This window comes from Sciurus vulgaris, assembly GCF_902686455.1.
Source record: "Sciurus vulgaris genome assembly, chromosome: 4".
Lineage (NCBI taxonomy): Eukaryota > Metazoa > Chordata > Mammalia > Rodentia > Sciuridae > Sciurus > Sciurus vulgaris.
Window position 1 is genome coordinate 143,669,257 of NC_136464.1, and position 27,577 is coordinate 143,696,833.

Genomic DNA, 27,577 nt, shown 5'->3' on the forward strand with positions numbered 1-27,577 from the left:
GGCATTCGTTCTCTAGGGTCTTAATTTTCTTTATTTAAAACATTTACTAAAGGAAAAGGACACCAGGAAAATATGATTCCTTTTTTTTTTTCCTTCTCTGTTAGCGATTTTCTTATACATGCTTTCAAAGTCATTTGAAAATAAGATTATTTCCTTTGTTGGGTATATTATATAAACTAACTGTACAATGAATGTTTCTTCAAATGAACAAAAAATTCACACTGGTGTCACAACATAACTTTTAGAGAGAAGGAAACAAAACTACTGAGACAGGTAACATGGGCTCATAGTTCTGATAAAAATCTGTGAAAGGACATGATCGAAAAACATTTTTTATTGGTTTCCTTTATTATCATCATTACTATTACTACTTTTTGCTCACAAATTCTGCAGCTTGCAGTCCATTTCAAGTCTTTCTACTAAGATTTCACTTCATGAGTTAAGCTTGTACAGAGAACAAAGAAGGTATGCTGTAATTTTTAAAAAGTAAATTCATTTTACATAGTATAGGATGGAGGCAGTTTAATACAATTAACCCATTATGTCCCATCATCCTATATAGAATTCCTATAAAAACTTACATTGTGCTATTTTATAGATACCCTATATAATTTTATAGGTTTTTATAAGTGTCCTATATAAATGATGATGGGACATAATGTGTTAGTTATAGTACTGAAGAATATAATGGTAGATTTTTAAGCCTCAGATTACATAACTTTGTTAACTACTAGTTTAATTCAAGTGTTACTAGCTACATTTGAAGTATATCCTCAACACTTAATCACACTATGTCCAATTGTCCAATAATGACACGAGCAGGAAAATATTTGAAGCACAAAGTTGTAATGTAGATGATAAATGTTTCAGAACATAAGGAATAAAATTAATGAAGAGCAAAGTAAATCTATAACAAGGAAAGGCAAGGTACATTTATTAAAAATAAAAATAATACACAGTCTCTGAAAACGAACAACAAAAAAGCATTCAGAATACAGACATCCAATATACACTCAAACAATTCACACACATTAAAAAAATCAAAGACCCATGAAGTAATTTTTTTAGAACTTTTAAAAGGAAAAAAAAAAAACTGGCTTACTCCTCTAGAGATCTGCCTATAAACACACTATGCTAGACCAGCATTCCCTTTCAAATGTTCTGTTCGACATGGTGTTGCACAATGTGTGCAATTACTTTGATGAACATTGTTTCTGAATAAAATCATAGTTTCTGTATAGATGATCCAGAATATAAATCAGTGGTTCCATTTCATAAAAAATATTCATAAGCTGGAAGACCAGTGACGACCGTTTTCCAAAATCTTCAGTTTTAACAAAAGGTACAGACTACTAAATCTAGATGCTTTCACATTATTCTGCATGAGTATCAAGTACAGTATAAAAATTAATGTAAAATCCTAAGTTAGCCAAAACTAGTGTCTCTAAAGGTCAAAGTTCTTCTTTACTTCATGGCTGATAAATCTTTTCTGCCTTTGCCACTAGTAACGTTTGTCAAACCAAAGAACTTTGAAAAAGAATATGTACTGCTGAAGGAAGATAGTGCCAAAATGTCATAATGAAGTTCAGTCTTAAGACACACACAGTTCCTGTTGGATACTGGACTGTGATAGTTTATTATCTTCAGTCTTTTCATGTCCTGGGGCATGGCAAATAGTCTTCCGCTTAAATAACCGAAGACTCAATCGTAATAATTCATTGTCTACCATTGGATCATTTGTGTAAGCTTGTTTTACAGTACCCTATTTGGAGAAAACAAAAACAAATAAGGAAAAAAAATGTACATTATTAGTTGATAATAGGAAGGACAGAGAGGTTAACCTTTACCAAAAATATCAAAGTTATATATTTTGAATGGCTATTAACTAGCTTTACTGAATTTAAAAGCAAAATTACAAATGTTTCAGACACAACGAATCTTAGAAAAGAAAGAAAACTTCAGAGAGCACCTAGTCTAATCTCTTGCTTAATGTAGAAATTCTCTCAGCAGTTCCTGACAGGTAATCAAGCAGTTTTTACTCCATCATTTCTAATGACAGAAAACAAAAGAAAAAAAAATACACTGAAAATTCTATTATTGAATGGCATTATTTTCTTCATGTGATGAATAAAATCTTTTCTATAAAGCTACACCCTAACTCAATCTTTTTATTTGACAAAACTTAAAGAAGGGAAGAAATATGGCTTTTTTCCTTCCATTTTTCTTTTGTAAGAGTTTATGTCCCATATTCAGCTGAGCTCCAGCTGAATAATGACAGTTGGTCATGCAATATATGGGTACTACCACACACTAAAATGTATATATTATTGTAACGTAAAGTAACATTAGCATTTTGGAAAGTTACTGTCACAAAATTTTGTTGAATCATCCCTAACTGTGTGCATAATGAAATAAGGGTAAGATCTTAATACTACCAGCACTCCTCTTCTTTTTTAGAATCCTCAAATATCAGTGATAGTGGTTCCTGGCTCACATCTGTATTCTTTATGTATATGCCTGTGTATGTTACTGAGGATTAAACCCAGAGCCTTGTGCATGCCAGGCAAGTGTTCTACCATTAAGTCACACTCTCAGCCCTATTCTTAAAATTTCATGAGACAGGATTTTGCTAGATTGCCTAGGCTAGCCTTGAACCTGTGATCCTCTTGTCTCAGCGTCCCAAGTAACTGGGATTACAGACATGCACAATGGTACCCCACACACATATATTCTTTTTTATAAAACATTTTATTGTATAAGTTGAGGTACAGTAAAATTAACTTTTTATGTTAGTTCTATGAGGCCAAATTATGTATAGATTCAAGTAACCATAATGACAATTAGGATTGAAAAGTTTTATCACTCAAACTCCCTTTGCTTGCCCCCTTTGTATTCATATACTTTTTTCAACTCTAACCCCTGGCAATCAATGACACATCCTCTATTATAGTTTTGCCTTTTCTAGACTATTATATGAATACAGTTTATAACCTTTGGAGATTAGTTCCATTCCTCAGCATATCTTTGAGGGTCATCCATTTGTTAACAGTATCAATAGTGTGATACTTTTTGGTGACAACTAGTAAACTTATTGTATGGACTATGACACAGTTCATCCATTATCCAGATGAAAAACACTGGAGTATCTAGTTTTTAGAGATTATGAATATAGTTGCTACTAACTTTTGTGTATAGCTTTTTATATGAACATAAGTTTTCACCTAAGACAATACCTAGTAATGGAATTTCTAGTTCATGTAGTAAATTTATATTTAATGATGTTAAACATCTTTTCATGTGCATTGTTAATTAGTATGCACATATAAGAGAAAACATTCAGCTTTTGGTTTTTGGGGACTGGCTTTGCTTAGCATGATATTCTTTAGCTACATCTGTTTCTAAGATTTTGGTGCCTACGTGCTCATTGCTATAATTGTTTTTTGTACAATGACCTTGTTTCCTATGACCTTCTTAAACCCACTAATTGGTTATAGGATTCTTTTTCTTTTGGTAAATTCCTTGAAATTTTTTACATAGGTATCATGTTCTATCTACTAATACAAATAGCTTTATTTCTTCCTTTCCAATCTATATGCCCTTTCTTTTTCTTGCCTTACTGAACTGGCTACAACCTTCACCATGAACTATTACATTAACTACTATGTTAGTTATAGGGTCTAGCTACAAATTCAACTTAAAAAATAGATTAAAGACTATTCTGGTTATCTATTCTTGAGTAACTTTTGGTAGCCTGTGGCCTTATGAAACTCAATCCATTTATTTTAAATCATCAAATGTATGTGCATACATTTATTTTTAGTATCCCCTTATTATCTTTTAAAATACCTGTGGGATCTGTAGTGATATCCCTATTTCCATTCCTGATACTTATCATTTGGATTTTCTTTTTTGCCTTGTCAGTCTGGGTAATGAATTATCAATTTTATTAATTTTTTTCAAAGAACCAGTTTTGTTTTCACTAATTTTCTCTAATTCTTTTATTTCATTGAGTTCTATTATTTCCTTCTTCGGTTTGTTACATGTTCTGAATATCCTTTTAATTCTTTTTTTTTTTTTGCGGTACTGGTGATCAAACTCAGGGCCTTGTGCTTGCAAGCAAGCCTCTACCAGCTGAGCTGTCTCCCCAGCCCACTCCTTTTAATTCTTTAACACTGAGATTTAAATTAATTTACAACAGCTATGTGTTCTCTTTGTATCTGTCACCTATTTCTCCCGAGATACACTGTAAATTATAAGTTTTAAAATTCATTCTCCTTAGAAAAGATGATACCAATATATGGGGTCAACAGTTTTCCACTGTTTTCATCTGGTAAGAGTCTACCACTTACCCTGGTGAATGGTCCTATTATGTACCTTTCTTTTATAATCATAGAACCTAAAGGTTTTTCTTAGTATTTTGCATAGACTGTATAGAACCTGTAATTATTTTTCTTTAGTTGTGTCTTTTTCGTTTAGCTTTCGTACTAATATTTTTAACACTGAAAAATCTGAAAATTTGCAATGTTTCCTTCAGAAGAATCATTTCAGACATTTATAATGTGCCATTAAAACTTTTTATAATGTGTCAAATATTAACTGTTTGTGCCTTGTACTGAAGGATTATACGGTTCTGAACAAAGATTTGCCATGAGAAATTTTCAGGGGTGTTTTGGTTATTAAAATTTTTGAGGAGCACCATGGCATGTTAGAAGAACTAAGGCGGTGTAACACCTGGTGCCTGTCTGTAATCCCAGGGGCTGCAAAGGCCAAGGTAGGAGGATTAAAAGTTCAAAGGTAGCCTCAGCAACTTAGTGAGGACCTATCTCTAAATAAAATATAAAAAAGGGCTGAGGATGTGGCTCAGTGGTTAGGCACCCCTGGGTTCAATCCCAGGTACCAAAAATAAATAAATAAATAAATAAAAGCAATAGGATTCTAATGAGATTGTAAGCCATATTGTCTTTCTCAACTGACATTCCTTATCTGAACCAGACAGAAAATGATGTGAATAACAGTTTTCAATTTAATAGCAAAGAGGGTCACTGGTATCATTTTAGGTGCATAAAAGAGAAGGTGATTTATTCCACACATGTTCAGGGTATGGGGAGTTTAATTCTCTCAGAGAAATGGTCAGCTGAGAAAGGCTGCAGGGAGAGATGGGCACCTAGGTAAAAAAATAAGGAGACCCAAGTTACGTGTTCAAGTGGGAGGGGCAAAAGAAAGTGATTGAAGCAATTGTCAAAAGTAATTTTGAAGTAGGTCTTTAAGCAGGGAAGACTTGGTGATTATATAGTCTCAATTTAATATTTTAAAAGTCTCTTCTTCATATCTGTTTTCGCTTTAATTTTTCTTATTTTTATAATTAAATACTCCCCCCAAAACCTAAGTATTTTTCTTTAATGAAACAGCCTTTTCTTTAGTAATGTTATACATTCAAAGATAATTCTATGTTTTGCCAATAGCACCTACAAAGAGTCAGTAAAAGTTAATGTTTTTCTAACTTTTTAGGATTAGCTTCTTTTGTCATACTACTCATGCCTATCATACCCACCTCAAAAGTCAAACTTCCAGTTTACTGTTTATTTTTTTGACAAGTAAAGGATTTTAAGGCCAGTTTACTAACTTTAAAAAGCCCAAGATGTTTTTAATTCCCTTCCATATCTAAACTTCTTTTATTTTTCTTACTTCTCAATTCCTTTATTCTTCTCAAGCAAATGTTTAAACTTAATAACTTTCATTTATTTCCCTTTCTTCCAACTTGGCATTCTCATAAGCACTATTCCTATAAATATTCTCACCTCTGTATCTGGGAATTTTTGTTTTTTGATCTTCAATTTGAATACATTCTAATATGCCTGCTTCTCTAACAAAGCTTCTCACTTATGCAAAACATTTTCTAGAAGGAATATTTTAAACTTTTTTATGCATGAAGTTTTGAACAAATAATTATTTTTCAAAACAATCATTGATCAATGCTATGGAAGTAAAAGTACTACAAAGCCACACTTACAACAAAACTCAAGACTGCATTCTCATTGTTAATCAATCAAATGAAAAGTATTTCATTAATACTATTTACTTTGTATTTTTTCCCAAGGAAATAATAGTACCTTTTCATTTTTAACAAGCTGCTTTCGAATTGCAGAATCCCGTCTGAAGCACAGTGCTTTACAACATGGCCCAAGATCACTAAGAAGACTTGCTCTTTCTTCTTTTCGTAGCAATGCAGCCATGTTGAGAGCCCCCAATTCATTCTCAAATAGATTGTCTGCATCTTTCAATACAAATAAACGTGTATTAAGTTTTCCTACAGTAGAAAAGTATTATCAATGGCTTAAGTGAATGCTGAGTTTATGACTTATCAAAGTTAGCAACACCGGTGAAAATTATTTTACATTAAAGGCAATATATTCTCTGTAAAGGACCTTCAATATAGTATGTGGCTGGTTTTAAACAAACATAAATATTCTGACAGCTGCTTTAAATTTATTTAAGATAAAAGAAAAGCAAACATGGGGAGAATGTAGACTCTGATTACTGACTGTGAGAAGAAAAGTTTAAGAATTTCTGAAATCAAATTCAGTATGTTGATTTCCATCAACTACTTAGAGTTATAGATTTCAGCACTGTATTATAGTGAGATTGAAATATAATACCCAAGATGTGACCTCTAAAAAAAATCAACTCAGAGAAAAAAGTGATTAGTCAGATTATCTGTAAATTACTATAAAAACTTGAGACAGTGTATTAAATTAGTAAAAACACATTTTTAAGTCAAAACATACACTTAAAAACAGAAGAATTAAGAAAATATTTGATAAAAATTTACTGGATTAAAAAGTAAAAATAACAAAACAGGACCAATCAGTACCAAATAAAAGGTCAAGAGTAACAAAAGCATCAAGTATGCCTCTGTTTCTAAGACATTATCAAACAGGTTGTTAATTAGACTCCATCAAGGAAAGCAGTAAATAGCATCAAAGTAAATCTAAATCAGACACATTTGATAGAGAATGAACAAAGTTGCATTACACAATTCATTTGGATTTTCTGAGATACAAAGTACAAGCAACGAAATTAGAAAATTAACAAGAAACTACTTTTATATAATATACGTTGCAAAGAGGTTTGTACCTAGTTGATAGTTATATAAGTATAAATAAATAAAAACTAACTCAAAACTAGTTCCCAAACTCTGAAGTCTATTTGAATCATCTGAGGAGTTTTTAAAAATATACCAATCAGACCTACAAAATCAGAATCTCCATATTTGGGCTGAGATACTTTAAAGGAAAAATAAGGTAATTCCTCAGACGATTCTGTTTCTCTCTCTCTCTCTCTCACACACCCATGCACACACAAGTACTCATTGGCATTCGCATATACACAAAGGTATTCACATATACACATACAAAAACGTACTCCATTCCACTATAATCACAAATTAAATCTGCATTGAGCCCACACTCTTTTTTGAAAACTGTTCAGTAGGACAGATTTTTTTAAAAAGCATTTTTTAGTTATTGATGAATCTATTTTATTGATTGACTGTGCTGAAAATAGAACCCAGTGCTTCACAAATGCTAGGCAAGTGCTCTACCTCTGAGCTAAAACCCCAGCCTATATAGGACAGATTTTTACTGGTATTCCTGGCATCCTTGCCTTCTGTTTTCAGACAAGATGCAAAACACTTTCTTTAACATATGTAAAAGACTAGGAAACCTGTATACTTTTTTTTTTGGTACTCGGGACTGAACCCAGGGGTGATTAACCACTAAGCCACATCCCCAGCCCTTTTTATTTTTTGTTTTGAGACAGGGTCTCTTTAAGTTGCTTAGGGCCTCACTAAATTGCTGAGGCTGGCTTTCCTGTAAACTTCTTTAGAGTATAACATAGCTAAACTTCCAGTCTTTTCATAGTTTTGACAGACTATAAACACAAAATGAAGACAAGTAAAACAAAGGATGCAAAATAATTGGCATGGAGATACACTCTCTTCAGTGTTGGGGCACTAGAACAGACCAAATGAATACAAACATGAGTATCAATTATTTTGCAATGGTACTGGGTACCTACTATGTGTCAGGCATTGGTATATGCAATGCATAATTAGTATAAAGAGAAAATTAGACACTGGATGTAGAAATAAACAAAACTAAGTCCCATTCCATATGAAACATACATTCAGCATCCTTTATCAGTTCTCTAGTACCACTGTTAGGGAATAGACATATGTAAATGGGGGAACACAGGTTAAGAAAATAATTCTATAAAATGGAAACACTCTGCTGACCCCTACCATGCTTTCTTTTTCAAGAAGGAATTTACCTGCAGCTCTGTCTGGCTTCAGTGGACAGAATATATATGTCACATTCCTCAGCAAACTACCTGTTCACTGCAGGAGAAATGCAGGCCCAAAATAATGTGGATAAGAGGAACCCAAGTTATGTGAAGGAGGAGACTTTTGTGACCAGATCCTGAAACTCTGGGAGATAAGAACAGTTCCTCCTAACCATAAAATCTGTAAGAATGTATGGTTAAGAATTCAATTAGAACCAGTCAGGATGGGCCAAGGTGACCTAGAGTTGCCATGACAGTGGGGACTTTAAAGTCTGATGTCACCCTGGGCCTCTCTGGAAACTTCCATTCCTATTACTCAGAGCAACATTTCTGAAATCTTTCTGACTTAATTGCAAGAGTCAGGGTTTGAAGGGGGTGTCTTCACACTGCCTCAGTTTCTCAGAAGGTCCCAGATCTGTAATACTACCACCACAGCACCAAAAAATAGGAAAGGTCTGATTCTTAAGCAACAATCAAACCTTCCTCTTACAAACAGTTCATAGTTTCAGGTCTTACTTATCATTAAGCAAGTCCTTTGTTAAATTTTAATACAGAAAGTTTATTTTATTATTTTTGTAACTTTTCTGTAGGAAAAGTTTTCCTCAAAAATACATTAAGAAAGGAATTTTGATCATGAGAACTAAATAATGAATATAAATGACTGCTCTAAAAAACAAACAGCAACAACAACAAAGTTCCTATAGTGTGAATACTACATGATAACTAAACAGAATTCTTTTCAATAGCATCCTAATAGTTACAGCAGACATGACATAGTTAAAGTAAAATGGAATTACCTTTGGGTTTTTCTAAAATTCTCTGGCACGTTTCTTTGACTTTGGTAAAGAGCTCAGAACCTGCCAGCTTTTTAGAAATTCCAACTCTTAGCATAACGGCTCCAGGTGTGAATTTTAAGAGTGCAGCCCCAGGTTCTCGTGGTTCTTTTGGATGTTTTGGCATAAGACCAGACCAATCCACATCTATCACATCTAATGGATCTGTAAAAAGTTAAAGAATAACATTTTTCTTCACATCAGAAAAAATAGAAGTCTTATCTACAGAGGAATAGAGTTGGCTCTTGGTAACCATGGGTTTGTATGTGTGGATTCAACTAACTACAGATAAAAAATATACAGAAAAACAAGTCTGAACTGATCATGTACAGACTTTTTTTTCTTGTCATTATTCCCTAAATAATATAGTCTAACAACAATCTACAAAGCATTTACATTTTAGTAGGTATCAGAAGTAATCTAGAGATAATTTAAAGCATGCAGGGAGTCATGGATTTGTTACATGCAAATGACTGCATAAATCAAGTAAACACAGCCTTAACACATAAATAAATAAAATCATTTTCTTAAAATGAACGTCTTCTTATAAAAATGAATATTTAGAATCTCAAAACTCTCTATCAAAAGAGAACAGGTAAGTTAACCGAACCCTAGAAAATAACTGATTGAAAAATTAAATGGGAGACTTCCAATGAAAGAACTCCATTATTTCACTAAGATAAGGCCTGATGTTTTGAAACTTGGTAAGAGAATCCTGTCAAGGATTAAATCTAGGAGCATATTTAGTTTGTACAAATGCTCATACACGTACATTTTAAAGGTAATAATTAATTATGAAATTCCTCTAAGGATCAGACAGTGACTATTATTAACAGTGAGAGCAAATCATCCGTCCAAAAGGAACAGCTAAAGAAATATAATAATGTTCTATTTAGTAATATCTAATACCAGAAAATGACAAAGATAACAATTATATCTTCTATATTAGTATGAAAATTTGTGAAATATAAGAGCAGAGAAAAATCAAAATAAAATTTCATATTTTGGGGCTGGGATTGTGCGTCAGAGGTAAAGTGCTCGCCTATTTCAATCCTCAGCACCACATAAAAATAAATAAATAAAGGTACTGAGTTCATCTACAACTAAAGAAAAATATTTTACATAGACCAAGTACAGACCCTCACTATGATTAAAAAAAAAAAAAATAAGGTCGGGAACATTCAGACACAAATTGATACGATTCAATGAGAATGTCAAGGGATGTTTCATGGGACAGTCACTTGAGTAAGTTCTGGCAATGTACGAAGTGCAATAAGTAAAAAAATAATTACTGAATTTAGAAAACAAAGAAGTTACAAATACATTCAAATATAATTAATATAATTTCAACTACTTTTTTTGAATGGCTGTTCAAAAAGTTGGCTTATCGCACCACAGTTGAGAAGCATCATTGTACATCTACCATGTAGAACACTAGGAGGCAAATCAATATTTAGTTAGATTCCACATCATACAATATAAATCTTAAACTCTAAAAAGGAAATCTTATATTTCTGCCTTTTTTTTTTCCTTTTCTTTGGCACTGAGGATTGAACGTAGGGGTGCCTTACCACTGGGTTACATCTCTAGCACTTTTAATATTTTATTTTGAGACAGGGTTCCTGAGGACATCCTTAAACTTGTAATACTCCTGCCTCAACCTCCACAGTCACTCGGATTACAGGTATGCACCACCATGCCCAGCACAATTTTGTATTTTCAAATGAGCCTTTTGCAGAGCCAATGTCCAGTTAAAAATTATCAGGCATATAGACTATAATTTTCTTTTTATTGATCTTTCAACCTTACTTAAAACATAAAGGGGAAATTTCTAAATGTCTCATACAAAATTTTATAGCATGAAAACAAAGAATACTTTACTACCATAAATTATCCCCAGATAATTCTTATGTTCAACCACCTCTGCAAATGATTACCTGGCATCTTTTCTTCATCCTGTTGGTCCTCTCTCTTTTCTGCATCACCTGCCAGAATTTCATCTAGTTCATCATCACTAATTGGCTCATATCCTTCTCCAGCACCAGATCCTAATGAATGCGCATCATCTAACTTGGATTCATCATCTCCTGCTAATACACAAATTAATTTCATGTCATAAAAAAGTATTAAAGGGAAGGAATGACCAAGTCAAACCAAAAGGTAAAGGCTATACATACTATAACAATGTGAAAAGCATTTTTTTAACAGAAAACTATATTTTTAAACTAGTCAAACACTCCATAGTTTCAAAAGAAAACTAAAAAATAAAATTTAATTAGTTAAATTTACTTTTAGTGATAAGAACACAACATGAACAGCAATCTCAGATAAGTTCACAATTAAGATATCAGAAATAAAAAGCTACCATGAATACAATAATATTGATTATGTGTATTTTGTTAATTTTTGACAACAAAACTTTCACATTCAGAAAAATCTTCTAACTTCAAAAGACTGCGATAATTTCTTTAGCTATATAAACTCATTACTTAAAAAAAACTTGCAATTTTTTTTTTTGGGGGGTGTGGGTGTGGAACTGGGGATTGAACCACCATTAGTATTCTGCCTCTGAGCTACATTCTGAACCTTTTTTATTTTGAAAGAAGGTCTTGCAAAGTTGTCCAGGTCAGCCTTGAACTTGTGATTCTCCTGCCTCAGTCTCCTGAGTAGCTGGGATTACAGGTGTGTGCCACCACATGACTGGTTCACTGCAAACTTACTCTAAAGAGATATTTTAAACTTAAATCTTAGTTCATGATATTTCACTCATTATAGAAAGAACTTTCTAGCACTGAGGTAAAAAGTATCATTAATTCTCTTCCCTATCCCCACATTTTCCTCTAATTAATGAATGTGATTTTAGAAGAATGCTATGAAATACCTTAAAAATATTTTTGCTGGTATCAGTAGTATACATTGTATCAACTTTTCTCAACTAGTACCTATGCTGAACATTGTTTCCCAGTGAGTTAGTTATGTTTACTACCCTAACTACTGAGTACATTCAATGTTTCTACTAGCAATCCATGTACTTTATGGAATCTACAACTCTTGTTTTCAAACCACAACACTATGATGCATGGGTTTGAATGTGCAGCAAATAAAATACCAGGCAATGAAATGTTTCTCATCATTCTGATTTTTATTCTATTAAATTCTATAAAAACCTCCCTATATCCCCACCAATTCATTTCCAAGGCAACCAATTTTAATAACTTGGTTATATAAATATACATCTAAACATATATAATAGCACTTTAAATTTTTAAGCTTATTCAACTCATTTTTATATGTGATATACATATATATGTGAATACATATATCACATAGTAGATGATTCACCTGTAAATTTCTATGCTGCATTATCTGTAGTTGCAAATAAAAAGAGGGTAACATTTTAGGGATGAGGGACACTGACACATAAGAGAGCTATTACGATTAGTTCAATTATACCCCAAGGTTGTACCTCCATCAGAATCATGGCTCATGATGTGATGCTATTTATACTTAAACTTGAGATGAAAACATAATATGAAAAAAACTGAATAGAAATGTTTTTGTTAAGTCAAATAGAACAAAAATAGGTATAACAGCATATTGAGGTGTCTGTTTTTAAAAGTAGTGGATTTTACTATAGGTTAGATGCTATCATACAGAAAACTTAAAAAAATCATAATCTTGGTGCTTGGAAATAGGTTATTTCAGAACAGTGATATAAGCACTGACACCAGAAACAGACAGTCTCAGGAAGAGAGAAATTCCAGTAGAATTCTTAGGGGGACCATCACCCCTATTAACCTAGGCTATAATTCACCAAGGAGTAAGATGTGGGGCATACATGTACAGACACAACACATCTTCCTTTCATCAGACATTTAAAGCATCCCTGATGATTACGAATGAAAAACTCTGGTCCCTAAAAAGTAGTACCGTACAATGGGGAGAAAATTAATGAAAAATAATTATAATGCTAATGGGAATGCTGTAAAAGATGTACAAACAAGGTGCTATAGGAATTTGAAAAAGTGCCTTTTGCAGAGGTGCTTCCTAGAGGAAATAACTGAGACAAAGTATGAGTAAGGAAGAAATGATAAAAGGGAAAAGGTCTATCAGGAAATGGTTCAGGTACAAAAAAGGACTAGAGAATGGGAATGAATGAGTCAATTTGTCTAGTATACTGAAGGCAAATATTCTGAGATAGTACATAGGCAATAATATTTTATTATTAGTTTTATCGGCCATGTAATACATTTGAGCTATAGTTAAATCCATTGTTTATAACACCTCTTAGTTATCTAAATAGATATCTCAATATGCCATCTGTTCTATATATATACACACACACACATACACACACCCTGCCCGTTTGGCTTGACAAAAACAATTCCACATGAGAATTTTTTTTTTTTTTTTTTGGTACCAAGGTTTGAACCCAAGGGTGCTTAACCAGAGTCACAACCCCAACCCTTTTTAGAAATATTTTATTTAGAGACACGGTCTCGCTGAGTTGATTAGGGCCTTGCTAAATTGCTGAGGCTGGCTTTGAACTCATGATTTTCCTGCTTCAGCCTCCCAAGCTGCTGGGATTACAGGTGTGTGTCATCAAGCCCAGCTCTACCACAGATTCTTTATATTACTTTAATAAAAATGGTACTGAGGTACACAACCTTGGGGTATAACTGAATATAACTAAACTAATCACTGTGTTAGCACTCCTGCAAATGAAGCTAGAGTCCCCTTAACCCAATGATGAGACAGTTTGTCTAGCAAAGTGGTAGTGAAGGGTGAAAAGTAGAGGCAGTGGAGTGAGGTTCCACAGAGCCCAGGCCCCAAACCAGCTCAGACTGGGCCAAGGTGTTGATGCTGACTTCTCTGAGTTCCTGTTCTAGGAGTGAGGAGTGCCAGCAGGGTTCTACAGTTGATCTGCCATTAAATGCAGTTTCAGCAAGTGCTATTATTTCATATATTTATTCTTAGTTGCTCTAGAAAACAGGAACCACTAATAGTTATGTGAATCCCTCTCTGAACTAAAATGTCATTTCAATTTTTGTGATTTTATTTTTAACATTTAAGAAAAGATGTGATAGTTATTCTTTAAAATCTATAGACACTTCATTACCCTATGTACATGTATGATTACATGAATGGTATGAATCATCGTGTACAACCATGGAAACAAAATGATGTACCCCATTTATGTACAATGAATCAAAATGTAGTCTGTAAAGATTTTTAAAAAAATCTACAGACAATGCATCTAAGCAATGTATCATTTCAATGGTCTGGCATACACAGAACTGATTACCTCATTCTTTGATCTCTTTTTATTTTAATCACTAATTCTTTTATTTCAGTAGGATTATGTAAGCCAAATTTGTACTAGAGTGGAAGACATATTTTAGTATCATAGGAATTTTCCTTATGAATCTACTTCCCCTAATGAAGTGAATTTGCCTATCAATGAATGACCTTTCAAAAGAAAATATTTATTTCTCATGAAATTGGAAAAGGAATAGAACAATGTAACAGAGAAATCAGTAAGGCACTCACCTTCCACACTCTCAGTTCTCTCAGCTTTATTCATATCTTCGAATCCTTGCACAGATCCTAGTTCTTTATCCATTCTTTCTTTATCCAAAGCTACAGAGTCTCGGGAAGTACTTTCCAGGTCTCTTTCATGTTCACTCTCCAGTTTTGCTTCGTTGCGTTTCACAGACTCTATTTGAGAAGAAATCTCAAAAGTTCTATCTCTATCTCTGTCCCTTTCAACAGATTCAGGAATTAGTCTCTCTCTTTCCCTGTCCAGGTCTCTTCTTTTGTCTCGCTCTCTCTCACGTTCTCGCAATCTATCCCGATCTCTGTTCCGAGGCCAATCTTTATCAGCTTCCCTGTCCCATTCTCTTGGCCTTGTATCCCTCCTCTCTCTCTCCCGCTCTCTATCATGCTCATATCGATCTCTTTCCTGAAGCCTATCTCTGCTATCAAAAGATCCAGATCTTGAATGGACTTGCCGATCTGATTCAGGAGAACTTCTTCTTGAACTATGGCTTCTTGAATCCTGGCGATCTAAAATAAATATGCCACATACAAAAATTAACACTAAATAAAAATAAACTACTTCATTTTAGGATCTTTTAAAGTTACAATTTATGTTCCACATATTTTCTCAATATATTCAATACTCTATAAACTGTATATTCTACATAAATGTTTCTCTACATACATATGCAAATAACTCATTTTAGGGAAAAATTTCTTTCTCAAGGGACTAATTAAAAATTTCCTTGTCAGCTGGGTACAGTGGCGCACACCTAACAACTAGAGGCTGAGGCAGGAGGATCACAAGTTCAAGGCCAGCCTCAGCAACTTAGTGAGACCTTATCTCAAAATAAAAAATAAAAAAGGCTGAGGATGTAGCTCAGTGGTAGAGTAGCTGTGGGTTCAATTTCAAGTAATAAAAAAAAAAGTTTCCTTGTCTATTTCCACTATAAAAATATCTTGAAGTAAGTACATAAAACGGTTAGGTATTAATATACTTAATTCTTTGATTTCTCTCTCATTCCTCTCCTACCTTATTTTCTGAGGTCAAAAAGGGCAGTACTGGCTGAAGAAAGATATCAGGAAGGTTAAATTTGCAGATGTTGATATAGGGCTTGAGTACATATAGCTTTTTCACCAAGTCATATCATTAAAATCCCGACATTAAACTGTTAACAGCACTGAATGTACCTCTGTTATAATGTTGGTCTTAAAGTGATAATGGGTGAGATATTATTATTATTATTATTATTTTTTTTTGCGGTACTGGGGATTGAACCCAGGGCCTTGTGCTTGCAAGGCAAACACTCTACCAACTGCGCTATATCCAGCCCATGAGATATTATTTAATGGGATAAATAAGCCTTTTTTCCCCCAAGTTCCATTAAAAAAAAAAAAAAAAAAAAAAGCTTAGCCATCACATTAGAAAGCATGTGGTAAAAAGTAACTAGGTATTACTTTAGCATTGTAATTTGTATAAAATATACTAACACAAAAACAATGACTAGATCGTATTACCTGAAGAAGTACTTCGGCTAGGCTCTCCACGCTTTAACTGGTCAATCCTAGATTTTCTCTCTCCTGTGATTTCCAGACTTTTTGTTTTTTCTCTATCTCTTGAGCCACTATGCAGGACTCTCTTTCGACTACCTTGGTCATCCCCACTTCTATGGGCAGAATCGTTGGATGGGGAACGCAGACGGCCAGAGGTGTGACTACGATTACTCCGATTACTCCCAAGGCTGCTGCTCCTCTTTTGATCCACTGGCTTGCGATGTGGTGCATCTTCTATGGTCACATGAGATGCCTCTACTTTTTCTGCTCGTGTCCTATGGCATTTTCTATGGGACTCTTCATTGGCAAAAGTAGCACTGGTAGTGTTGGTGGGGTTTGCAGAGGTGGAAATGGCGGTGGAGGAGGCAGTAGCAGTAGTAATAGGAGTGGAAGCAAGAGCAGCAGACGCAGCAGTACTGGCACCAGCCAAAGGAGGTGGAGGAGGGAGAAGAGAAGACAAAGGAGAAGGGGTACTACCAGGAGTAGCAGTGGTGGCAGCATGCTCTGATTCTGTCACCTCAGTACGGTCAGGCACATCCTCATCAGACCAGTCACTAAAAGCTGTATCTTCTTTCTTCTGAGGATCCTCTAGCATACTATCCTTATCATTGGAAATTTCAACCAAATCCTCTTTGGTTGTCATAGGAGGAGTTCGTGGCCCTCTTTTCTTCTTACTTTGCTGGGCCACTTCTTCATCAGAAATATCAGAATCACCTTTGGATCTTTTACGTTTTTTTTCAATATTTTTCTTCTTCTGTCCTTTTTTAGGGGAAAAGACTTGACCATCTTCAGATGTTATCTCAATGTTACTCCTCTCTATTCCAATATCATCCTCTTTTTTTTTCTTAATAGGTTTCTTCTGAAGTTTAGCTTTTTTCTTATTTTCCTCATGAGCTCGATCGGATATATCACGATCTTCAGACTGGTGGTGGCCAATCAGGTCTTGTGTACGTGTTCTTGAGTTTTCCAAGATTTCTGTCTGCTCTCTCTGCTTATCTACAGAAGAAATTTTCTCTTTGAGTTCTTGCTCTTCATAGCGCCTTGAACTCTCTTTTCTTTCTGGTTTACGATCTTCCTCTTTCCATCTACCCTGCCTGTCTTCAGTGAGGTGTGATGGGCTAAGAGAACGAGATTCTTGAGGTCGTACAACCTGGCTCAAGAGTCTATGTTTTTCATCTATACAAAAAGATAAAAATAACAACATGTTCACCAGGTGAATAAACATTGCATGTTACATTTAAATAACAGTTGGACAATCACTCACTTTTCATTTGAAAACTTTTAAGATGACAAAGGCCTACTATTTGGCTTTAACTACAAATAGTAGGAAAAGGCAGTGCCATTATGATAAATGACTATACTTCTAATGCATACTTGGTCACAAGGAAATATTTTGAGGCAGTAGAGCAAAAAAACTTTCTCAAAAATCTTAATTTATCAGTTCCAATTAGTGTCAAAGAATGGTTTACTAGTTACAAATGAGTATGAATACAGAGATGCAGAAAACAGACAGTGCTTACTTTTATCATCTCCACTGTTGTAAGTGTCACTGTCAGGAGAATGTTCACGCCGGCGCTTAGGTGACTGCCGAGGACTGGGACTCCCTTCATTTCTATAGCGCTTTCTAAATTGGACAAACAAATGCATAAAATTACAAAGGGTGAAGACTTCTTTACTATGTTTTTTATTTGTATATTGTACTATAACTTATAATTACAGAAAAGCAATATTGTCTGAGCTGTATCACACAAAAGGTGTCCTTAATAAAGATTCTTTACTTCATTTGCTAACACTTCAAATTGTAGATTTAAAATACATGGCAACATTTCTTTCTTTCATTATTCATGTAGAATCACTCAAGTGAAAATTGCCAGGTTTAAATACGGCAAAATGGTAACATACAATTTGGAGAAGTCAATAAATTAATGTACCCTCTAATATAAACATTCACCAATTTTACAATTTCTTATAGAAATTGCCTTGTGCATGGAAGACAGATAAGAAAATCTTGTATTATCCTTGGAATAAAAAAGTTATGAGTTCAACTTATAGCCACATTATTTACTATGCAGCTTTAAGTGAGTTCCTTAAAGTCACCAAACCTTAGATTTCTCATCTGAAACCAGAGAAAAAATTAGTTGTCACAAGCCCAGTACCAGACATGTTATTTGTACGTCGTAAAAAGTAACTTCCTTTTCCCTTCTTAGAATTTAAATCACTTGCTTGACGATAGGTAAATAATTTATATGTCCATTATATTTCTTTTTCCTTAGTTGAGTTTTAAACAAATATTGATTTATACATCTCGGTACTTAAATTATTCTAGTATTTTCTTATGTTTTCATTACATCTGGACCATTTTTTTTTTTTTTTTTTTTTTGGACCACTTATTTTTCATTAACCTTGTTTATAAACATTAGGGTCAAAAGTTGAGGAAGATGCTGCAGCACTTCCATCGTGACAGCTCCTTTATGTAGATGAGTGACCAACTGGAGAAGGAGGCAGTCTCAAGTGTACTGTGACAACTCACAGGGCCCCAGCTTGTGCAACTTCTTATCCAAAGCTTCTCTCATCAATAGGTGACCTACTTCCTCATTCTTTAAGCCTGCGCTGGTCTAGTGACTTGATACATGACAAAAGAATATGGTGAAAGCAACACTGTACAAATTTGGAGAGGACTCAAGAAGCTTTGTGGCTTCTGTTTTTGCTCTCCTGATATGCTCCATAATTACACACAAAAACAGAATTTAGACTACCAGATGCTGAAAAGTCAAATGGACAAATAAGGTACCCCAATGTAAGGGCACCTTGAATCATCTGGGCACAGCTGAACTGTCAGGTCAATTGTAGACACATGGTCATCTCAAGCAGGATTAGCAGAAACTACTCTGCTAAGTCCAGGTAAAATCACTAATCCACAGAATCATGAGCAAATAAATGATGGCTGGCTTTCAACTACTAACTTCTGAAACAATTTAACACAGTAATAAATAACTGATACACTAGAATAAAATACATTTGAAGCATGAGAAAAATAATTTATAACTATTTTAAGGAAATACCCAATGAAACAAAATTAGAGTAAAATGAATACTATGTAAATTCAGCTAACCTACATAACAGATGTTTTAAAAAAAAGTGCTGGATAGATTCAAAGGACTGAGATGAAAATACAAGTAACAAAATAGTTAAGATATTAATATCATTTAACTGGTCTGTTTGACTTCTAAGTTTCTAGGGTTAGTCCCAAAGTTTCGGATTTTCATGGCTAACGAGGCATGAAAAAACAGAAAAAAAACTATTGCTTATTATAAGTAGAATGAGAAGTACAAGCAGAGAAGTGGAGAAAAGACACATGAAGTTTTTCTTTTTAATTTTAAATATTTTTTTTTTTTTTAGTTATAGATGGGTGCAATACCTTTATTTATTTTTATGTGGTACTGAGGATTGAACTCAGTGCCTCACACATGGGAGGCAAGCACTCTACCACTGAGCTACAATTCCTGTCCTAAGACACATAAAGATTTGAGAATTATAATCAGAGTAGAGAGATGCAGAAGTCAGACCAGGGAAGAGAAATATTACGTATGTTTGCCTACATATGATAAAGAAAGTTTCTTTAATATGAAGTTCATATTATTGTAGAATTTTTTTAATGTGGGGAGAGGGAAGCAGAAAGTAAGATGGAGAGAACACTACAGAAAATTCTGGTTGCAGATTAAAGAGCAGCCAAGATGAAGAAGAAGGTTCCACTTTGGAGCTGAATTGTATGCTCATAATTCAGAACAGCAATGATGGAACTGGCTTAGCCAATCGCTCTCAACTCCTCCACTAATGAGAGTTCCAACACAGAGAGGGTGCTAAGGTAGGTATAATCCTAAGCCCAACCAGGGCATCATTTGGAGAAAAATTTGCAAAGACTGGAACCAGCACAGAGGGAAAACAGTAGAAAGATACCATTCCTAATGCTATAAGAATTTGGTTATGGCCATAGCAGAAGAAACCAAAACTAACCCTCAATTTCCCAGGTACCTGAGCAAATAAGTTCTTTTGATGGGGGTCAGGGGAGTGGGGTGAGGAGAGAGTGAGAGTGATGAGAGAAAGATAATAAAGAAATAAAGAAGGAAGGTGGGAAATGCCCTCATATATTCTATGAGATGCCAAGAAAATATATTTGGACCCCAATAACCTATTATACCTTCACAGTATGAGAGGATACTTCCTTGTCTCTCATCTTCTAGTTATACAACTACAGGAATTCTTAGTTTCAATAACACTGTGAATGTTTCCTATAGGCTAGAGGTGGTGACTCCATATATGCAAGCGTAAGAAACTCAGGAATAGCATAGGGAGTATCTCTTGGTGACTAGCCAACATCATTAACTAGTTATCAGGAAGATGTGATAGGACACAAGTTCACTAACAATCACTTTTATGTTGGATTCCTGCTAAGGCAAAGTCTCTAGCAAGTCAAGAAGGTTCACATGCCATAAAAAATGTATAGTAAATAAGAAAGTATTCTATGGTTTGGGTGTGGTTTGTTTCCCCAAGGTTCATGTTATGGAGGCTTGGTCCTCCATGTGGCAGTGTTGAGGAGAACCTTTAAGAGGTGGGGCCTAGTGCAAGGTGATTAGGTCACTGGGGGTACTGCCCTTGAAAGAAACGAATGCTGGTCTCTCAGAATGAGTCAGTTCAGAGCCAGGCCATCCTCTCATTTGGCCTGTTTGCATGTGCTGGTTCCTCTTCTTCACTGTGTTTTAAGAGAGCCAGAGGGCCCTCACCAGAGGCTCAACAAATGGGGTTGATTGATCTTGCACATTCAAGTCTCTGAGCTAAATAACTTCTTTTCTTTATATATTACCCAGCTTCTGGTATTTTGTTACAACAATAGACAACAGACTAATACAGATTAATTTATATAAACCCTGGATTAAAAAATAAAATTTAAAAATTATTTTCTAGATAATTAAAGAGTTTACACCATTATATTTATATATAATAAATTTGAAACAAAAAAAGACAGAAGATAAAGATTTAATAGAAAATTAAGGGCACACTGAAAAGCATTAAATGAAACTTATGAATTGTTTACTGAAATGTTAACTTACAAAATTGATTCATATCGTTCTTACTTTGATTTTCTCTCATCATGTCCATCTCTTGGATTACGATCTTCTCGAATATCTTCTCGCTTTTCTCTGCGGTCATCTCGTCCCTTGTCCTTTTCTTCCCAGTCCCGCTGACGTTCTCGTTCTTTATCCCTTTCTCGCGCTCTTTCTCGTTCCCGTTCTCTTTCTCTTTCCCTTTCTCGCTCTCTCTCCCTCTCTCTCTCTTCTCTTTCTCGCTCCCGTTCTTTTTCCCTGTCTCGCTCCCTCTCTCTTTCCCTCTCTCGGTCATGGTCACGATCTCTCTCTCTGTCACGTTCTCTTTCCTTTTCTCTTTCTCTTTCTCTCTCCCGCTCCCTAGCACGCTCTCTTTCTAGTTCTCTTTCTTTCTCTCTTTCCCGATCTCTTTCACGTTCCCTCTCTCTCTCCCGCTCCCTGTCTCGTTCTCGTTCCCTATCTCTCTCTCTAGCCCTTTCATCTCTTCTATCATCCACTCTGTCTACTCTTCGTTCCTCTCTTCTTTCATCACGCTCAAGCTCGTCATTCCTTCCCTGATGTCGAATTGGTGAGCTTGGTCTTTGATCTACAATGAAAATCAAGTTTTGTCAGTGATTAATTTAATAGATAATCTATGGGTAATACAGCATGGCAAATCTTAAATTTTATCTGTGTATATATGGGTCACACTGGCAACAAATTATAAATCAAGTACTATATTTACTTTAAATTTAACCATCCAAATATTAATCACCCCTAGACCTTTAAAAATTATTTTCTTAAACATATATTTCATTTGCCCTCTAACTACCATGTTTCTGCTCCCCAGCAACCCCCAACCCCCTCCCACTGATCCACTTTTGATCTTTCTCTGCATGCTCCCTACCCTACCTCCAGCCCACTGCTCCAACCCCGCTTTCTGCCATCTCTACCCTTCACCTCTGATCTTCTCTGTCCCCCCAGCAGGACCTGAGAACACTGGTGGCAAAGGATAGGGGCAGCAGGAGGTGTAGAACATAGGAGCTGAAGGAAAAAAAAAATTTCCCTCGTAAGTCACACCTCTAATTTCAGGCCAAAATATATACACATCAAAGTGCAGCTATTATGTGAGGAAAATATTGTAGAACAAAACTAAACTAGAATTAAGGGTACTGATGGCTAACAATCTTGGAACAATCAAATGTAAAAAGTGTTTCATATCAGTGATATAAATTTATAATTAACTAACTGCTAATAAAAATTTTATTTAATCATATAAATGATCACTCAGATGAAAAGCTGTTGTCCTAAGATGTTAAATGAGAATCTCAATTACATTTTATATAATTTTCCAATCTACACACAAATCACATAAACACAGAGAAATGAATACATGCTGTTTAAACAATCACTTGAGCAAGAAAATTAGGCTGGGATCAAAAAATGTGTAAAAGAATGGCATGAACTTTTCCAAAGAGCCATTTTTTTTAAAGCAACTACTGTGGCACAATCTAGGCTATTGTGATGTTTCTATTTTTGAACCATACAAATATGTCTATTAGTTAATCAATAAAGATCAAACTATAATACATCCAACAGATTAGTAAGTGGAACAATCTAACATCAACTTATTAAGCAGAATAATTTTGGAATATTTCCAGAGAAGGATTCAAAATAGTAGCTTAAATATCCCTCCCTTAATGCTATGAAAAAGTTAAGACTTCTCAATAGTTACTATTTAGAGGTTATAGATTCAGAATAAAAAGGAATTTTAAAGCTAGGACAAAATGAAACCCTATTTAGTCTTTTCTTGCCTTTCTTCTTAAAAAACATAAATTATGGTCCAGAAGTGACTTTGGTGACTTTCCAATTACAGAGATGGTAGCTGCATTAGGACTTTAGGACTAGAAAGTCAGTTTTCCTAAAATCTTTTTACTTCTGCTAAAACTAATTTAAATTAAGGTGGTTCTATTGTATCACAATTTGGATTTTCAGAATGCTATATATGTATGTTTTAGATTATCTGAATTCTCAATTTAGGGATCATAACCCAAATCATAATTACAAAATTACCTGAAACATTCAACACTGCAACTTACATTAATTCATATTCAAAATTTATGAATAAAGCAATACCAAGGAATAGACTACTTTACTCAGACACCTTCTAGACAAATAAAACCTTTTCTCATATACAAAATGGCATTGTCCCTTACTTCAAAGGAAAATGGAAAGAATAAGAGCACTACTCTTAACATTTCTAAACTATCTTCCCTTTCTTCCAAAATATGTTCAAAGATGTGCTTCCTTCACAAATTTCCTTAAATAATGACAAACCTATTTGTTAAAGCTGGCAATCTCTGAATTATCCACATCTCGTTATTCCTAAGTACTATCAATTTCATTTCCAGAAAATCTTTCTTTTCCTGTCTCTATCTCTATAATTGTTATATTAATTCAGACCTTGATCAGCTCTTCTCAGAAGATTAGGTCATCAACAGTCTATCTTTGCCTTCAGTCTTCCACCAGATACTTAATATATTTTTGATGAAAACTCTATTTGTTCCATCTGCTTAAAAGCAGTTATCTTATAGGCAATGAAAAGCAGTTGAATTCAAAATGTTCAGCCCAACTTATTAGGTCATTAACAACCTGGTCTATAGTCTCTTACCAGTCCTCTTCCCTGGCTCCTTCCCTTCCCTACCAATTATAACATTCCTCTACTCCAAACTTACAATCTAATTCTTTATTCCTCCAAAGTATATGTTTCTTTTAGTCCTATGTGTCTGCTTATGTTACATCTCTCACTAGAAAATAGTTCTTCCATTTTTACTTCTAGCAAACTTAAATATTCTGAAGGCCCTGGTTCAGATGTCCCCCTCTCTAGTTAAAGCAACTTTCTTGGAATTCTTTTTGGTCCTTTGTCTTCACACAGAACTTTATACTGCAGTAACAATTATATTTTAGTTGTCTATTTGTACTGTAATTAGACTGTGAACATCAGATCTAAAGGAAAGATTTAAATTTCTGAGGACAGAACAAGGTTCTTGGGCATATCTCTACCCTCAACCTCCATGAATGCTATACTACTCACTATACTTTAGCCACATTAGTCTTCTTTCTAATTTGAGGACATGTTAGGCTATTTCCCACCTCAAAGAATTGCACCTGCTCTTTTCATGCAATGTTCTTTATTTTTGAAAAACCTAGCTACTTCTCTTGCTTTTATGCCTCTGCATATTGGCATTTTTCAATTTATTCATAAACACTATATAGCAGGTCCTTCTCTTATTCTTTATTCTATTGGGTCCATTGTTTGTTTCCTTGATAACCTCAATAATCATTTACTTTAGCGGGGAGAGGGAGAATCCCCACCTCCCTGTCCCACTTTAAGTTCTATAAGGAAAGAACTATTGTATTCCAATTGCCCAGCAAAGTGCTTGGCATGGGTACTCAATGCACATTTGCCTTAATTAACCTCAGAAATAGGTTTCTCTTTCAATCATACAATTGATATTTATTGAAGTAGTTATAGTAAAATAAATTAGAACGATGACGTATTCAGAAGACCAGAGTTTGAATTCCAGTTCTGGAATTTCCTTCTCTGTAATACGGGAAACTTACTTCTCTAGATTTAACCTCCTAAATGTGAAAAATGGACTATTTTATCATATATATAATATATATATATATATATATATATATACACACACACACACATACACATATATATATATGTGTACACACACACACACACTCACAGGGACATTGTAAAGATTAAGCTAAAAAATATATTTAAAGTAACTATCAAAGTTCCTGACACATCATAGAAGCTTAATATGTATGGTTAAACTAAACACAAGACTGAACACCAAATCTTCCTATAGAATTCTGGCATGAGACGAGGAAAAACTTGAGCTAGGATGTGAGAATAGAAAAAAAGTACCAGGACACAGTGAAGAGAGGTTGTCAAAATGCTAGGGAAGAAACAATTTCAGAAACACAAAATGTATAAATTCCAACCCTATCTATAACCAACGAAATCCTACAAATCTTTTAAACCAAATGCACTGGGCTTACCTTTAACAAACAACCCAACCAACTCTCCTGAGTCTGATCTTATCCTTAAAGGAGATGATTTCTTAAGGATTTTGCTTTCCTCCTGTTACTACCCATATCAAGATAGGATGATATCTCTTTAATGCAGCCCACACTAATGCACAAACATTCAATTTGCTGGTCCACTAAATTGTACACTATTGTAATCTCACATTATAGTGAACTGTTTTTTAGAAATCAACCAAGATCTGTGAGACCTTCTTCAGATTTTAAATGTTTAAAGGCCCTAACATGTACAGGCAAAAAAAAAGCATGCCAAAGAAAGTGCTTACAACCCTTAAGTGCTTCCTAGTAATCTTGCTTCAAAATGAATTTTAAGAGATCATCTATTAACAGAAAACTTTTACTTAAGACATCTAAGAATATAAAATTAAAAAAGCAAATATCATATATTTTCAGAACAGATTGTGAATAAAATGTTTCACTGAACCATCCCAGCCCTATCACTTTCCTTGCTCCTCTACAGCAGTCCTTATAAGACTCTATTGACCACAGGTAATGAGTAAGGAGGCAGGATCCTTAGGTGAAGATTTAGATACTTCCTGAATCAGAACTGCCTGGGATGGCACTCAAATCTACATTTTTCAAAGAGTTGTGAGCAATTTAGTTAAGATAGGAAACATGCAATAGCGCCCCCCTCCCCATTCTTATACTCTGCAGCCTGAGGTACTGATAGCTAGTTATTTACATAATGCCTCCTACAGCAAGTGAACAAAGACTATGAGTAAATAGCTTCAAATCATCAAGCACAGATCTTAAAAGATACTTTATATTAAAAATAAAATTGATAACCATTTTAAAAACAATATGCTTAACAGAAGTCAGTTACTACGTAATAAAATTCTGTTTGACAAACCTCTCTCTCTGTTGTCACGACGATCTCTCTCTCCATGTCTTCTCTCAAAGGAAGAATCCCTTGCTTGATCTCTGTTGTCTCTTTCCGGGTATCTATCTCTTTCAGGATAGCTACTTCGAGTTTCCCAGCTGTCATGATAGTTGCTACTACTACTGTGACTATCAATTTGAGAACCTCTTGTGCCTCGACTTCCTAGACAAAGGATATTCACACAAATATTTAACACACATACAATATTCAACAAGTTTTGTCAGTCACAATCTTTTCTCCTAAAAAATACTATTTTTTTTGTATTCTAAAATGTGGTAACCATTTTTTAAAGAATACTAAGCACTATAGCAGAACATCTAAGTTGTTCAATGACTAAACAGAGTAATATAAGTTCCAGTTTTCAGTTTTCCTTATCTCTGAAAAAAAGTCCTATAATAGAAACAAAGTAACACTGTCTTAATGTAGAAAACAAAATGAAAATGATTTTCACATATAATTCATAGAAATATCATGAAAATAATGATATATGAATATATGTTATTGTTTTAATTCCAGTTTACAGTAAAAATATTCCAATATAGAACCAAGGTTCTTTGGCAACATGAAGTGATATAAAAATTTTCATCAAAAGAATTCGGAAAAGAATGTTCATAAGTAACTTCATTCAGAGCAGCCCCAATTAGAAAATACCCAAATGTCTTCAAGTAGTGACTGGTTAAACAAATCATGGTAAGTGGAATAATATTCAACAATAACAGGAAAAACTACTACATACAATGACTTGAATGAACAAGATTATGTTAAGTGAAAAAGCTAGTGTCAACAGGACATACAGCATGATATCATTTATGAAACACTCATGATATAATATAAGATACAAGACATAATAGAGGTTGCCAGGTACCAGGGGTCAGAAAGGGTATGTGGGTATGGGTATGGTTATACTAGGGTAACACAAGTAAACTTATAAGGTTATAGTTTTTTTTTTTTTTTTTTTGTTTTGTTTTTAAATGACAGGATCTCACTATGTTGCCCAGGCTGATCTCAAACTCCTATAACTGGGGCTAGAGGTGCATGCTGCTGTATCTGTATCAGCTGAGTATCCTGATTATGAAGAAAGTAATACAATGCTACTCACATGATCAAGCTACACACACACACACACACACACACACACACACACACACACACACACACACACAGAATGTGTGTAACTAGAGAGATCTGTGGATTCTACAAATGTTAATTTCTTGGTTTCACCATAG

At 34.4% G+C, this 27,577-nt stretch overlaps 1 protein-coding gene across 7 annotated transcripts in view; it reads right to left on the minus strand.

The window, feature by feature from the left end:
- Positions 1 to 917: 917 nt before the first annotated feature.
- The window catches only part of ZC3H13 (zinc finger CCCH-type containing 13), a 79,611-nt gene continuing 52,951 nt past the window's right edge, over positions 918 to 27,577 (minus strand). For 4 of the 7 annotated variants that reach the window (XM_079137884.1, XM_079137882.1, XM_079137883.1 and 1 more), the window contains exons 11-20: positions 26,322 to 26,513; positions 22,307 to 22,390; positions 21,398 to 21,953; positions 17,786 to 17,889; positions 16,230 to 17,441; positions 14,724 to 15,239; positions 11,111 to 11,263; positions 9,138 to 9,338; positions 6,111 to 6,274; positions 918 to 1,762 (exon numbers count right to left, since the gene is read on the minus strand). In XM_079137884.1, the coding sequence (XP_078994010.1) occupies positions 1,592 to 1,762; positions 6,111 to 6,274; positions 9,138 to 9,338; positions 11,111 to 11,263; positions 14,724 to 15,239; positions 16,230 to 17,441; positions 17,786 to 17,889; positions 21,398 to 21,953; positions 22,307 to 22,390; positions 26,322 to 26,513 (3,353 nt within the window). In that variant the 3' untranslated portion in view covers positions 918 to 1,591. The remainder of the gene's footprint in view (positions 1,763 to 6,110; positions 6,275 to 9,137; positions 9,339 to 11,110; positions 11,264 to 14,723; positions 15,240 to 16,229; positions 17,442 to 17,785; positions 17,890 to 21,397; positions 21,954 to 22,306; positions 22,391 to 26,321; positions 26,514 to 27,577) is intronic. The other 3 variants (XM_079137886.1, XM_079137885.1, XM_079137887.1) reach the window with 3 other exon arrangements.